This window comes from Harpia harpyja, chromosome 3 (assembly GCF_026419915.1).
Source record: "Harpia harpyja isolate bHarHar1 chromosome 3, bHarHar1 primary haplotype, whole genome shotgun sequence".
Taxonomy (NCBI): Eukaryota; Metazoa; Chordata; class Aves; order Accipitriformes; family Accipitridae; genus Harpia; species Harpia harpyja.
In genome coordinates this window covers 63638601-63651793 of record NC_068942.1, presented here as the reverse complement: position 1 = coordinate 63651793, position 13193 = coordinate 63638601, and the positions used below count along the sequence as shown (strand labels likewise).

General features: G+C 43.0%; 1 protein-coding gene across 9 annotated transcripts in view; it reads left to right on the top strand.

Moving 5' to 3' along the window:
• The window catches only part of FOXN3 (forkhead box N3), a 215637-nt gene that overhangs the window by 126245 nt on the left and 76199 nt on the right, over window positions 1-13193 (top strand). For all 9 annotated transcript variants that reach the window (XM_052782952.1, XM_052782953.1, XM_052782954.1 and 6 more), the window contains exon 4: window positions 12168-12232. In XM_052782952.1, the coding sequence (XP_052638912.1) occupies window positions 12168-12232 (65 nt within the window). The remainder of the gene's footprint in view (window positions 1-12167; window positions 12233-13193) is intronic.

The window sequence follows — 13193 nt, the reverse complement described above, 5'->3', positions numbered from 1 at the left end:
TTGGTAGAGATACAGCTTCATCAGTCATATGAGGAATAGCTGGCTTAAAGGTAGAAGGGTGACTTCTCGCTGTAAATTATGTGAAGGTCAGCTTTTCTTTTCCTTAGTGACTTCCTTCATTCATGCAGGTAATATTGTAACTTGAGAGAATTATTAGAATATTACTAAGTACAATGTTAGTATTCTCAACAGGCTGAACAGCTGTTTGGAGAGGTAAGGATTAGGGATAAAGATGCACACTGAATTTTATTTCCCATTACAGGTATGAGGTTTATTTTTCTGCTAAGATGAAAGTGGCTAAAGATAATTTAAAAATGAGTCAGAATGAAGTCCTCTGAGTATTTGTTTACAGTTAGATTTGCAGAACGTGTGAAATTCATTATTTCATAGCTCTGCTTTGAAAATGTTAAGTAGAAGATAGCGGGAGTTGGGTGCTGTGGTTATTGCTACTGTAAAAATAACTAGGAGTGTTCTTGTTCTGGAGACCAGAGAAGTACAGGTCATGTACAGTTCCCAACCACAGTTCAGTGGGGCTTCTTCATTTTGGCAGAGGCTGTAAAGAGGGAAGAGACTTCTGCAGTGTAAATACCTGTGAGGTCTCATCTGCTCTGCCCCTTGAATTTGAGGCTTTGTTGAGTTGAAGACTTTTCTGGAATAAATGGAAAATTCCCATCTTCTCCTGATTGATTGGGCTTATAGGATAGAATTTAGTCAAACTTGTGCAAATTGCTTTAAATTTACTGTCCAGTGGAGGGCATATTATAATTCTGCTTTTAACTTCCCCTGCATACAACCTGAGGCATTTGGGATCCGTTTTGGAGAAACACTGAACTCTTGTAGGTGCAACTAATGTCAGTCAGTGAAGAGGAGCCCTAAGATGATGGCAGTGTGGGTTGTCAGCAGGGGCCTGGAGCTGAGAGGTGGGGCGTCTAGGGGCTGGTCCTGATCTGCCATGGGTTACTGGGACTTTTGGAGGTACGTTGTTATCTCTGTGTGTATGTTTCCCTTTCTGTGAATGGAAATGGTATCTCTATAGCTCTGTGGGTGGGAGGACTGATCTAGGTGATGTCTCTACAATGCTTCCTTACGCAAAAAATACTGTATTCTCTTCCCTCTTTTGTTACGTCTGTAGACCCAGACTGTGAGATGAAACAGCCCAGTGTTAGGTGCTGTAGTTTCGTGTGTGTGTTGGTCTGTCCCTCCCCCATCTCTAAAATACAGCTCTGAGTGCTTCAAACTGAGTAATCACAGGAATGTGAATGAGTGAAAACTGACAAATTTTGATACTCAATTTTTTATGCCTTAGCAATTTATTTCTAAAGATGTATCTTCAAGGATAACTTGATATTTATGCATTAAACTTTTGCACTGGAGATAGAAGCTCCCACAAACTATTGTTGTGGTTTAAGCCCAGCTGGCAACTAAGCACCACGCAGCCACTCACTCCCCCCCATCCCCCCATGGTGGGATTGGGAGGAGAATCGGAAAAAAAAAAGTAAAACTCGTGGGTTGAGCCAAGAACGGTTTAATAATTGAAATAAAATATAATAATAATAGTAATAATAGTAATGAAAAGGAAGATAACAAAAAGAGAGGGAAATAAAACCCAAGAAGAAAAACAAGTGATGCATGATGCAATTGCTTGCCACTTGGTGACCGATGCCCAGCCAGTTCCCTGAGCAGTGATCCGCCCCTCCCAGCCAACTCCCCCCATTTATATCCTGAGCATGATGTCCTATGGTATGGAATATCCCTTTGGCTAGTTTGGGTCAGCTGTCCTGGCCGTACTCCCTCCCAGCTTCTTGTGCACCTGGCAGAGCATGGGAAACTGAAAAGTCCTTGACTTAGGACAAGCACTACTTAGTAACAACTAAAACATCAGTGTGTTATCAACATTATTTTCATACTAAATCCAAAACACAGCAGTGTACCAGCTACTAGGAAGAAAATTAACTCTATCGTAGCCGAAACCAGAACAACTGTCTGTCATTCAACTTTTGAGCACCTTACATGCTGTGCAGTATGATCCTCAGGCACTGATCTTTTGGGGGATAAGAGTGTGACCATTGAATGCAGGACTCACGTTTTTATGTGATATTCTGACATGTGCATCAAATGTTTTGGTGTATGGCCCAGTGGCTGCAAATCTCTGCACACTCCTCTGCAGCAGTGCTGCGGAGCCTATGAGCACGTTAAGCTTTCCAGGGAAAAATACCCTCAGCATCTGGGAGAGGTTAAATGTTCCAGGGGAGAGGTTAAACGTTCGTTTTGTCCTCTGCTGCTGTAATTCCAGAAGCCAGATTAGCTCTGAATCATCTGAACCACATTCATTCAAGATTAATGAGAAAGACCAAGTATGGAAAATTTCAGCTGGTAAGCGCCTTGGCTTTGAGCAGGTGGTGGAGGGGGAGTTCATACTGGCAGCAGCCTGTGGGTCATGCTTAGTTTTGAGTTTCCTTAGTACTTAAATTGGTGAAATGGGGAATCGCACCACACCAAATAAGCAAGAATTTCAGCAAGCAATGTGAAGCATTTGGGGGGGGACTTAAAGGCCTTCCATTCCTTTTTCCCATCTATTTCTGTTGCACTGGAGATCAGATTTGCCCTTTTGCGTATGCACATGTTTATAATTTGTGCATGTTCAAGGTATGTTAGTGTCTTTGAAATGAACAAGAGGCATATTCTCAGTAACGGGTGACAAGCCATTCTAGCAGAGATGTGTGTTTGGTTAATCTCAAGTCCAGTTGACTGACAGGCCATGGTTGAGCCTTGGTTAGCAATGTGAGTGGGAGCCTCCTATAGAAAGTATTTATAAAATCCAGGCAGGTCTATCAGCAAAGCTGTTTGAAGTTCTGCAAAAATAATAAAGGGAGAATTCAGGACTAGAATAACAGAAGTCAATTGGGTGACCCTGGGCTTTTTAAAAATTTAATCAGTTTCAATTTGGGAGAAATGCTTCTTTTAGTAGAGCTTTACAGTGTTGTGCCTGGTTGGCAGCTCTGCGGGTCCACTGTGGTTTGGTTGCTCAGGTGGTCGGCATGGAAGTTCTCTAGAGCCTTGTCTGTGCTGTAGCGTTAACTATCAGAGCAGACTCATTACATCAAGTTGAAAATGAAGGTGAGCCTAGATATAGGCAATTGCTAGGAGTCATTTATTTTCTGGAATCTGAGATTAAAGACTTTTTTCCTTCCAGTGCAATTCTAATCAAGTAAAACCAAAACAGAAATGAACCTCTTCTTCCCCATCACTTGTTTTTCAACAAACGAAGGCTATCTTCAGAAAACTCGAGTGCTCCATTTCTGATCTTGTGGAATATAAGGGAATCAAGCTTCTCCCCACTGGCCAGGTCAGTGTTTGATGCTGCTACAGCCCAAAAGAGGCCGTGGTCCTCTGTGGTCTCAGAGGCCAATGGCTGTCCATAAATGGGATTTTCTATTCATCTGGGCTTCAGGGGACCAACCTGCCATGCCTGCATGAGCTGGCACAGGCACGCTCTGTATCACATAAGTAAGTTTAGATAACTGTGAAGTTTCCCCAGCCTGACAACCACCAGCTTTTCATCCAGTGATAGATAGTCTAGGAACCATTTAATAGCAGTTGTGAAATAAGGAGCAACACAACACTACAGCATGTGAAGTAACCTGCAGTGTTTTTCCTTGCTTCAAAATAAGGAAAGCAGGAACAAATAACAACCCATGCACTAGAAGTGAGCTATGTTGTTCCTTCTTTAACTACATGCACTTCAAAAGACTATTCCCTTACCTATTGTGTTGTTACTTAACAATTCCTTATTCCTTCCAGAGATATGTAGACTATGTCGATAAGAATGTATTCCTGTTTTTAACACAAAAGAAGAAAAAAAAAACCTGAGACAGAAAGGATGAAATGACTTGCCTGAAGTTACTGTGTGATTCAGTGGTAGAGGCAAAATTAGAACTGGAGGCTGATAGCCAGCATCTCCCAATTCCCAATGGAGACAAATCTTTTTTAATTAAAAGTAACATGTGACAGTTGTCTCACCATGACTTTTCAAATATATCTGGACTTTTTCCTATTTCAGTATTCAGCCTGGAATTAGAATGTGTTGGGTTTAACCCCAGCTGGCAACTAAGCACCACACAGCTGCTTGCTCGCTCCCCTCTGGTGGGATGGGGGAGAGAATCAGAAGAGTAAAAGTGAGGAAACTCATGGCTTGAGGTAAAGGCAGTTTAATAGGTAAAGCAAAAGCCATGTGTGCAAGCAAAGCAGAACAAGGAATTCATTCACCACTTCCCATTGGCAGGCAGGCGTTCAGCCATCTACAGGAAACCAGGGCTCCATCACTTGTAATGCTTACTTAATCTGAACATCCCCCCCTTCCTTCTTCTCCCCCCAGCTTTATATGCTGAGCATGACATCCTATGGTCTGGAATACCCCTGTGGTCAGTTGGGGTCAGCTGTCCCAGCTGTGTCCCCTCCCAACTTCTTGGGCACCCCCAGCTTACTCGCTGGTGGGGTGGGGTGAGGAGCAGAAAAGGCCTTGACTCTCTGCAAGCACTGCTCAGCAATAACTAAAACATCCCTGTATTATCAACACCGTTTCCAGCACAAATCCAAAACATAGCCCCATACTAGCTACTATGAAGAAAATTAACTGTATCCCAGCCAAACCAGCACATGTGTTCACAATAAATGTGTTAAAATATTTAAACACGGATTAGTGAGAAATTTGCATTTTGCACTGTGGCTGGCATACCTCAAATAGCCATCTCTTAAACAACTCTCTAGAAATTATGACATTTTTATTTATTTAAAGAACAAATCCTCTGTTGTGCACGTATATTCAGCTCTTGGCAAAGACCAAAATTCTGGCTGAAGGCTACGGAGTCTCACCAAGGGGACAAGGCAGCTTCATGTATCACGTCAGCAGTGAGAGGAGTCTTTTGAGCACCACAGCAGAATCATTGATGGGCTCCAAAAGACACATGACCATGTGGGTTTTTTTGAAATCAGGAATTACCCTTTTTATCCCAAATTCTGAAAAATTGAGAAGATTTTTTTTTTATCCTGATTTTTTTTTTTCTTTCTCTCCCTCTCCCTCTCTCTGTTTTCCTGCTTAATTACTTATTTTAAGTGGAGATAGTGGAAGGAGAATGGCTTTGGCTATTGGGAAAATGTAAAGATTTGGCTAACTTTCCCCTTCATCCTTCAAAAAGTACCATTAAATTTTATTTTCAGGCATTTTGTTCGTGAATAGCTTTCCCAAGCAACTTTTCTTTTGTCTTTAATAAAAATTTAGATATAATCCCTCTGGCAGTCGTGTCATATAGAAAACTCATTTAGAGTGTGCAAGAGATCAAAATTTTATTATTCGCTCAAAAATGTGTTAGACACCCTAGAGAAACCAGGAAAGACACCATCTAGGAGCTTAAAGTCTCAAGCTCACATGTGGCAGTAAGTAGAGAGATACCGAGAGACAATAAAAGAGGGAATTGCAGAGGAAAGAGAAGCATTACCAGAATATTAGATCAGCCTTCATAAATTAAAAATTAGTGTTGTGAATTCATAAATCGCTTTAAGAATAATGTTTTGTTAGTTCTGGAAAATTCGAGAAGATGGAGTAATGGGTTTATGTATTTAAAATCTCTGAAGTAATCAGTTTTCATTAAAATCAGGAAATACCTTAACACGTACCTTCTAGATATTTTTTAATGTATTGTCATTAGCCCAGGTTAGTAGAGGTTTTTTCCCTTTGATTGGAGAGGAAGCTTCCTTGCCTGTTGCTAGGTGATTGCTAATTGTGATATTAACTGCCAGCAAGCTGCTGGCAGGGATTATAAATTTTTTTTTCCATGTTAACAAATCGCATGTGTTAGAGGTGTGGCAGTATCTAAATACTTCTGTATTGCTCAAAATTCATAATGGGAGTGATAAATTCTTTAATAGAACTATGGTTATGTACCCAGGTGCAGAGCATTAACCCCTCTTCGCAGTGCAATAGTCTTGTTAGCCCCTGTCCAGTAATGGCATTAAAGTTGAGTGTAGAAAACTGAGCTGATATGGCAATAGAAGGATCTGAGCTCTGCTGTGCAAGCAGTGAAGAGCTGACAAGTGTTACGGGAGTCCTCAACCAGAATGAGGTGCCGTCTGTCCCATATTCACTCTGCAAGCTCGTGGCTGTGTGCTTTGGACCGAGTGACCTCCTCCCATGCCATCCAACGGCCGCTCTGCAGACTGTCTTTGTGTAGCGTGGGAGCCAAGAAGGCTGCTTGTTGCTGTAGTGATGAATATTTCTCATGCCTTACACAGGGTGACTGCCGTAATGAAGTACTACGCATCTTTCAGCATCAAGGGATGCTGTATTCCCACAAAAGTAGACTACTTAAAAGTTTTTTCTCACTTACCACCCCATCCTAAATTTACTTCTCAAGGAATGGTAAAAATTATGATTTTCCAGCTTATTTGGACATCCATTTATATACCTTATGGTAGCAGTCTTGAGTCCAGCTTGCATCAGGAGCTGAATGTACTTGTCAGGAGCATCTTTCCCTCCTGCCACTGGATACAGGGTTTCATGGGCTCCAGCCAGATAAAGGCATCTACAGCTATTGTTATCTCAGCAGCTTGAACATAAGAATAATTGTGGTTTAGTTGCTTTTCAGAAACTTTCGGAGGTGGGTTTCTATACCTACAAGATGCTCTGTTGGTTACTCTTTGACAAAATGGTTTGTTGTTTCTAGGTTTGGTGTCCTTGATATTTCCTTCAGTTTGCTGTTCATCAGAGGTGTAGGTGAGACTTGCAGTGAAGTATTTTGTACTGTGGGTGGTTGGTAATGGAGTACTTGCAGCGAGGGTACAGCAATGCCTTTGTTCAGTTCATCTGTCAGCTACAGCTTCTGCTCCTGGGAATTTTCAATTGTATTGCTGTCCTGATAACTGCCATCGACCCCAGGGCAAAGGGTGGTGATCGCAGTGAACTGGGTGCTCTCCTGTCCACTCATTCTGCATTACTGGGAACTTACTGTGCTTGTCAGGAGGGGAAGAGTTGTATTTCTTCCTGCCACACCTTTTTGCAAAATCCGTGGGCTGAGCTGCATGTAGAGGCGCTTCAGTCAATCTTCTTAGGCTTGTGCTCATCATTTTTGCCACGGGTAAGGGCTAGAGAGGGGTCTTCTGTGTCACTGCAGCATGTTTGTTTCTGGTCTAGCAGCTGTTTGCTTACTGCAGGCTCTGTGTTGGGTATACTGTGTGCAACCGCTTGTTAGCTTACAGCTGACCCCGTTCATGGTTCTATCCCTTACTGAGCTGTCTTACCCTGTCCTCTAAGCTTTCCTGAGAGCCAGGGTGTACTTTGGCACCAGCTATGCCCCAGCAGCTGAGCCCACCACCTCTTGGCCGTGGTGGGCCGAGCTATGTGTGGAGCATCTTCACTGCCTGAGCCTTCCTTCTTCGGGCTAATAGCTCTTAGCCTCAGGGGCCTTTGACATGTGTGTTTGGGGGTGGTGGGGGGGCGGGTTGCCTTGTTTGTTTGTTTTCCCCCCTTTCTTTGTCCTCCTGCTTACCATCACCCTCTTGGTAACACAGTCATTGGCCTATATTTATTGCCTTTCTTCTGTGTTTTCATCATCCATTAATTGTGGTGTGTAGTCCCACACAATTGAATTTGTTTTGAATTTTTAGTTGTTTGGCATTTTTAAATCTACTAATCAGGCCTCTGACAAAGAGGCCTGTGAGAGTTTTTGGCATAGTTGTGAAATACTGCAACTGTGAGAGAGAATTCATACCCTGGCTTTTTTTTAGTGCTTGGCTTTAAGAACTGCAGTCTCCTTGCTGTAATGTGAATTCCAGAAGACAAAGGATATGTATTTCCTTTTTTAAGTCTCTTGAAGCCTATGCACCTTTTAAAGATTTTTATAAATCCGTGGCATATGTTTTGGTAGAAATAATGAATCGGAGGGGGGGGGGGGCTCACATGCATTATTGCTTCTGTATGCCCTGGGAGCTCCTGGTTGGGCTGGCTGGCTGCCATGAACCCTCACTGGCTGGCCAGCCAACCTTCACATCGGCCTGGTTTCCAGCACAAGTGGTATCAAAATCAACACATTCCCATGGAATGTTTTAGATTTCAGCAAAGCAACATTTTCCTGTGGAAAAGCCTGCCCTCAGAAAAATCCCTGCTAGCTCTTGGTCAGGCGGCTTCCCATGCCTAGGGCCCTACAGCGTGACGAAGTTTCCTACTGGTTGTGTCATCAGAGGAGAAACAGTATATCGCTTGCCTTGAGTGGAAATCGAGTTCCACTTATTGTTAAAAATCGATAGTGAATTCCCGGGAAGGGTTGCGTTTGATCAGGGGTGGCTCCTAGTTCCATTTATCTCATTTCACACAAGCAGATGCTCACGGGTTAAACACTGTTAGTTGTCAGTTCTCTCAGCTGCTGGTTTTCAGCAAGCGTGTGAATACTTCATTTGCTCCCTGTGGTGGTGCATGGATGCTGCAGTGACAATGACTGTGCTTCAGTGAGAGGTGGATTCTGCACTAGACGGACATGAACTTGCACCCCTGGATCCTGTTTTATGCGTTTGCTACAAATACTGTTGCAGCTTGGATAGCCCTTTGCTTGTAACGATAGTATTTTCTGCAAATCAAACCAACAGTCCTTGACAGGTAACTGCTGGTGTTTCACATGTCGTCTTAGCCATAAACTATGCTAATTCATGTTCTTTCAAGTTGTTAATTTGAAATCTCAGGTCTTCATGATTGATCCAAGTCCATCTTTCCCCGCCCCCCGCCCCCGCCAAGTGCCCTGTGGTGGGAGTTAAGTCAGTCCAAACCTGTGTATAATGAAAATGTATTAGGCCACAAGTTTCTTTGCACTGATATAAGAGTTCAAACTAGTTACTGCTTTTCTTCTAGTAGGTGTGTGGGGATTTATTAGAAATTAAATATTACTTTAGTCAGTGTGTTTAGTTGATAAGTTTGGGGAAAAACTCTGCCATCAATAATGCTAATTGCATAAGTATTAATCTTACAGCATGTATTGATTATAAAAGGAAATTCTAAAGCCAGATTTTGCATTTTTATTTTGCCTAAATACGCAATATGCTGTTGCTTCTATAGGACAACCAGCCACTTTTCTCCAGTAGCTTACAGACTACACTGAAGAAACAATTTGTTCGAAAAAACACCTGGGATGGACCAGGTCTATTTTATTATAGATGGTCTTTAGAAGAATGAACTTCTTCAAATGGTTTCTTAATGTGGAACAGGGAGGAAGCAGCTTTTGAACACTTTAAAGTGAGAGATAGTTTAACTCTGTCATTTCTCAACTTAAAGTATGTTTTAATAATTAATACCATCTGAGATTTCACGTGCAAAAGTTTCGGAACAGAAAGAGAATTTATACAACGCAGATCAGGCATAGCTCAACTTCAGCAAAGCCCTGCAAACACAGAAGTTTGTTGTTTGAAAGGCTTGACCAGTTGCTGTGGTACATTATTTACATGCCTGAATTCCTTAGCTTCCTTCCCTGGGAAGGCACAGTTAATTTTTTCAGTTCATGTGGGTTTGTGCTGAATCAAATGGAGTTTTTTATGAGAGCCTTGGGCCTTTTTTCAAGTTGGAAAATAAGATAAATCACTATGGCTTTGTTTCTCTAGTGGAGACATTTTGTCTATTCAAATATATATGCTTTTCCCTCTCTTCGCTTTAACCCTCTTCCACCCACATACAGGCATACGGCAGCCTGGGAGTAAATTTTTTCTATGGCTTCATTTCAGAATTTCACCATTTTTTTTCTTGGGGTTTTGAAAGGTATGTAGTTGCCATGCTGTGATTTCTGATTTCTGTGGCAAATTTGTACAGTATGAAGACTACGCTATGGGTTTCCACTTGTAGTTTGATGGGTCCTGTCCCAGAGATTATCCTGGACTCTGATGCGCTATTAAATTGTGAGCCTGTCCTACAGGAGTGTGAATGCCCTCAACAGCTCTTGACCTTCATGTGAGTTGAAGAGCTGGCGCTTACTATAAGGAATGCAAACAATTGGTTACATTAAGCCCTATGAAGTGAGCATGTGTATTCAGATGAGTGCATGCCCCAGCACACTCCAGCACTTACAAATGTAGACCTACTTAACTTCTTTTTGGTCATTTTGCTCTCGCTCGCTCGCTCTCAACTCCCCTTTTTGTTCAGGAGTATTAAAGGCTTTTATTACTCATGTAATTGCTTTGGATCCTTTTACAGTCTGTATTTTAACACAGTGAAGTTTTTATACGTTAGCACAAGAGTCTCTGCAGAATAATTGTGAAAGCAGTGTGTTTTTTATATATGGCATTTTATCAGAACTTTGCTAATGCTGTCAATGTAATAGACAACATCTGTTTTCATTTCATCGCATTTTGCGTAGTGGTAGTCAACTCAAGAGGAGACAAAAGTAACTTTGAACAGAAATGGCGTGTGGGGCTTGGTTCACAATTTGCATCCAAAGAGGAAGCTGGATTACCTTAAAAAGGCAGAGTGCCTTACAGTAATCTTAGCGAAGGATATTTAGTCCCTTGCTTTTAATTTGTGCTTGAATTTGGGCATAGGGCAGTTATTTATATATTGATAGCATAGTTTCATGCCATCATGATACTAAAGTCAATAAAAGCTTAGTATATTAAAATATCTATGATTGTCTTCAAGCTTTAGAGGACTTTGAAACATGTTTCATGACTACAGGAACGACCCCCCTGGCAATCTGTCTCTTCCACCTGCCTTGACAGCGCTGCTACAAATCTTTTCCGTGTTTTTAGGTATTTCCCCTAGGTACTGTGCTTTTAAAATACTTGCTGTGCCTCAGCCCTCGGATGCGATCAGTGAACTCCTACAGGTAGTGCCTCTCCTGGCGAGGACTCCCCACGCAGCAAGAGCAGCAGCAGCGGTGGCACTCTGGCTCTGGGCAGCACCGCTTGTGGATTTCCCTGGGGAGGGCAAGCTGTGCCCTAGTGGAAGGAGGGGTGCACGTGGCCAACAGTCCTCTGCGCTGTTAAGAAAAGAGCAAGGTTGCCTTTTATGCCTGGGAAGTTTGGTCCTTCTGCCGAAAGACGCGGCTGTGGGGCAGCTGCTGCAGGAAGGAGAGCTGTTCTGGTGTGGTGGTGTGGGTGCAGCGGTGCTCCCGTGCCTTTGCGGGAGAGGAGGGGTGTGGGCGGCCGTGAGGCCCTTCCTCACAGCCTCCCTGCTTCTCCGACCCGCTGACACCGCGGACTGTTGGAGCGGGTGCTCCACAGTCCTATTGCCCGCAGTGCCGTGGGGCTGCTCCAAGGCAGTGAAGGAAGCAAGGTTTAGAGGATCATCCCGATGTTCCCTCCTCTTCCTCCTCTTCCCTTTCCTGAGTTTGAATCCGTTCTTCGCCTGCAGCCACGCTTGTCACAGGAGAGGCCTCTCGGAGGCCATTCTCTTCGTGCAGCCTCTGCGCAAGCAGGAGGTGAAGTGAAAGAGGGAGCTGGCGGTGGCCCGAGTTCAGGGAAGGGCTTTGGGGCAGGCGTGCACTCGCAGGCGGCAGGTGCCCCAGGGCCGGCCGTGGCCACCACCCTGCCGGGGGTCTCGCAGGAACCGTCATGGTCACCAAGCAGGCGCGCACGGCAGAGGCCGAGCTTCATTAATGCTGGTGCTCGCGGGACAGCTCGTTGAGCTGTGTGTTCTCTGATGCGGCAGGTGACCTCTGCGTGTGAGCGGGTTTGGTGGGCGAAGTGCTCTGGTGGAAGTACAGAAGCCGCCCGGTGTCTGGCCAAGGCTTTTCTGGGTTGATGTGTTAGCCGGGGTTGTTACAGCTGAGTAGAAGCCATAAAGCATTTGGGTTTTTAGCAGATGGCTTTGGGAAAAGGCGTATATGTTGCTGTACTGAGAATTCAGTAAATATTTTTGACACTGATTTGAGGGTTTTTTTATTATTTATTCCAAATTGCTTTTTTCTCTCTTCCTCTAAGAGAGTGTGGGCGTGTGCTTTGCTGAGGAGAGAATGTGAAGAGAATGTGAATCTTGAATCAAATTAACCTATTTTTAACGTGAAATTGTAAACCCTTGCTTGAAGGCAAAATGCCATGACGTTACATTAGCTTTAAACCAAAACAGAATTAATGCAAATAGTAATTTATAATCGATTAATGTAAATGAGATCTTCTTTACACTTATTTCTTATTACCTCTAGCACATCAGGTCCACCCATTTGGCCAGGAAGCACCTTTTTCAAGAGAAATGGAGCCCTTCTACAAGGTAGGTGATGGATACTACATCTTGGAGTAATTGTTCTGCTTAACAAATACCTCTTGCAAATTGCACAGCTTTTGTAATACTCGCTGGGCAAGAAGTAACCAAATGGTTTTTGTTTCCTTTAACCTGTCTCCTTTATTGCGCATCTGGTGCCTTGAAAATGACAATTTACTACATACAGTGAGTGTAGTCTATGAAAGTTGCTGCTTTTTTTCTTTCCTCAGATTATTAATTTGCTTACTGTAAAATATGGCAAAGGGTGGCTTTTTTTTTTTTTTTTTTCCTTTGTGTGGATAAAGAGTGCCCAGAAGGAAATGTTCCAGGAATACTGCTTTTAGTTCTGTGGATGAAGCGAGGTTGTTCTTTGAGGGAGATCCTTTCTTTCACTCCCTAATTGTGCTGATAGCAAAATGTGCCCAAAGGTAGACAGTGGTGGTGTTGTGGGGAAAACAGCGGCAGAGTATTTGTCTCAAGAAACCTACCATGTTTAATGGTGCTTATATTCATAGAGGAATATTAAATATCCTACTTCCATTGGATGGGCAATATAAACAGAAGCTGTATGACTGCAGTTGTGATAGGTGAAGATCTTCAGTCTATCTTACCAGATTTCTTAAAATCATTATTCACTGCTGAGTGTGTTTATATTTCTGCCATTGAGTACATAGAACTACTGTCGCTCTTAATGGAAGTGTCTTGGGAACACAGATGGCTGTTTCCCCAGACTGCATGCATTTGTCTCTGGTGCAAAAGTAACTTACACCATTTAGGATAATTTTATGGTCTTTGCAAGTATTTGTCCATGAAGTGTCTCAGTTTTGTGTTCATTCTCATGGTGCCAAGAGTTTTCTGGCCTTCTTTCTGGCAGAAAATGCTGTATAATGTTCTCCGGAACACTTATCCAAATCACCTAGGATGGAGCCTTAATCACAACTAGGCTCACAAGCAAGTAATTGGCAGGCAG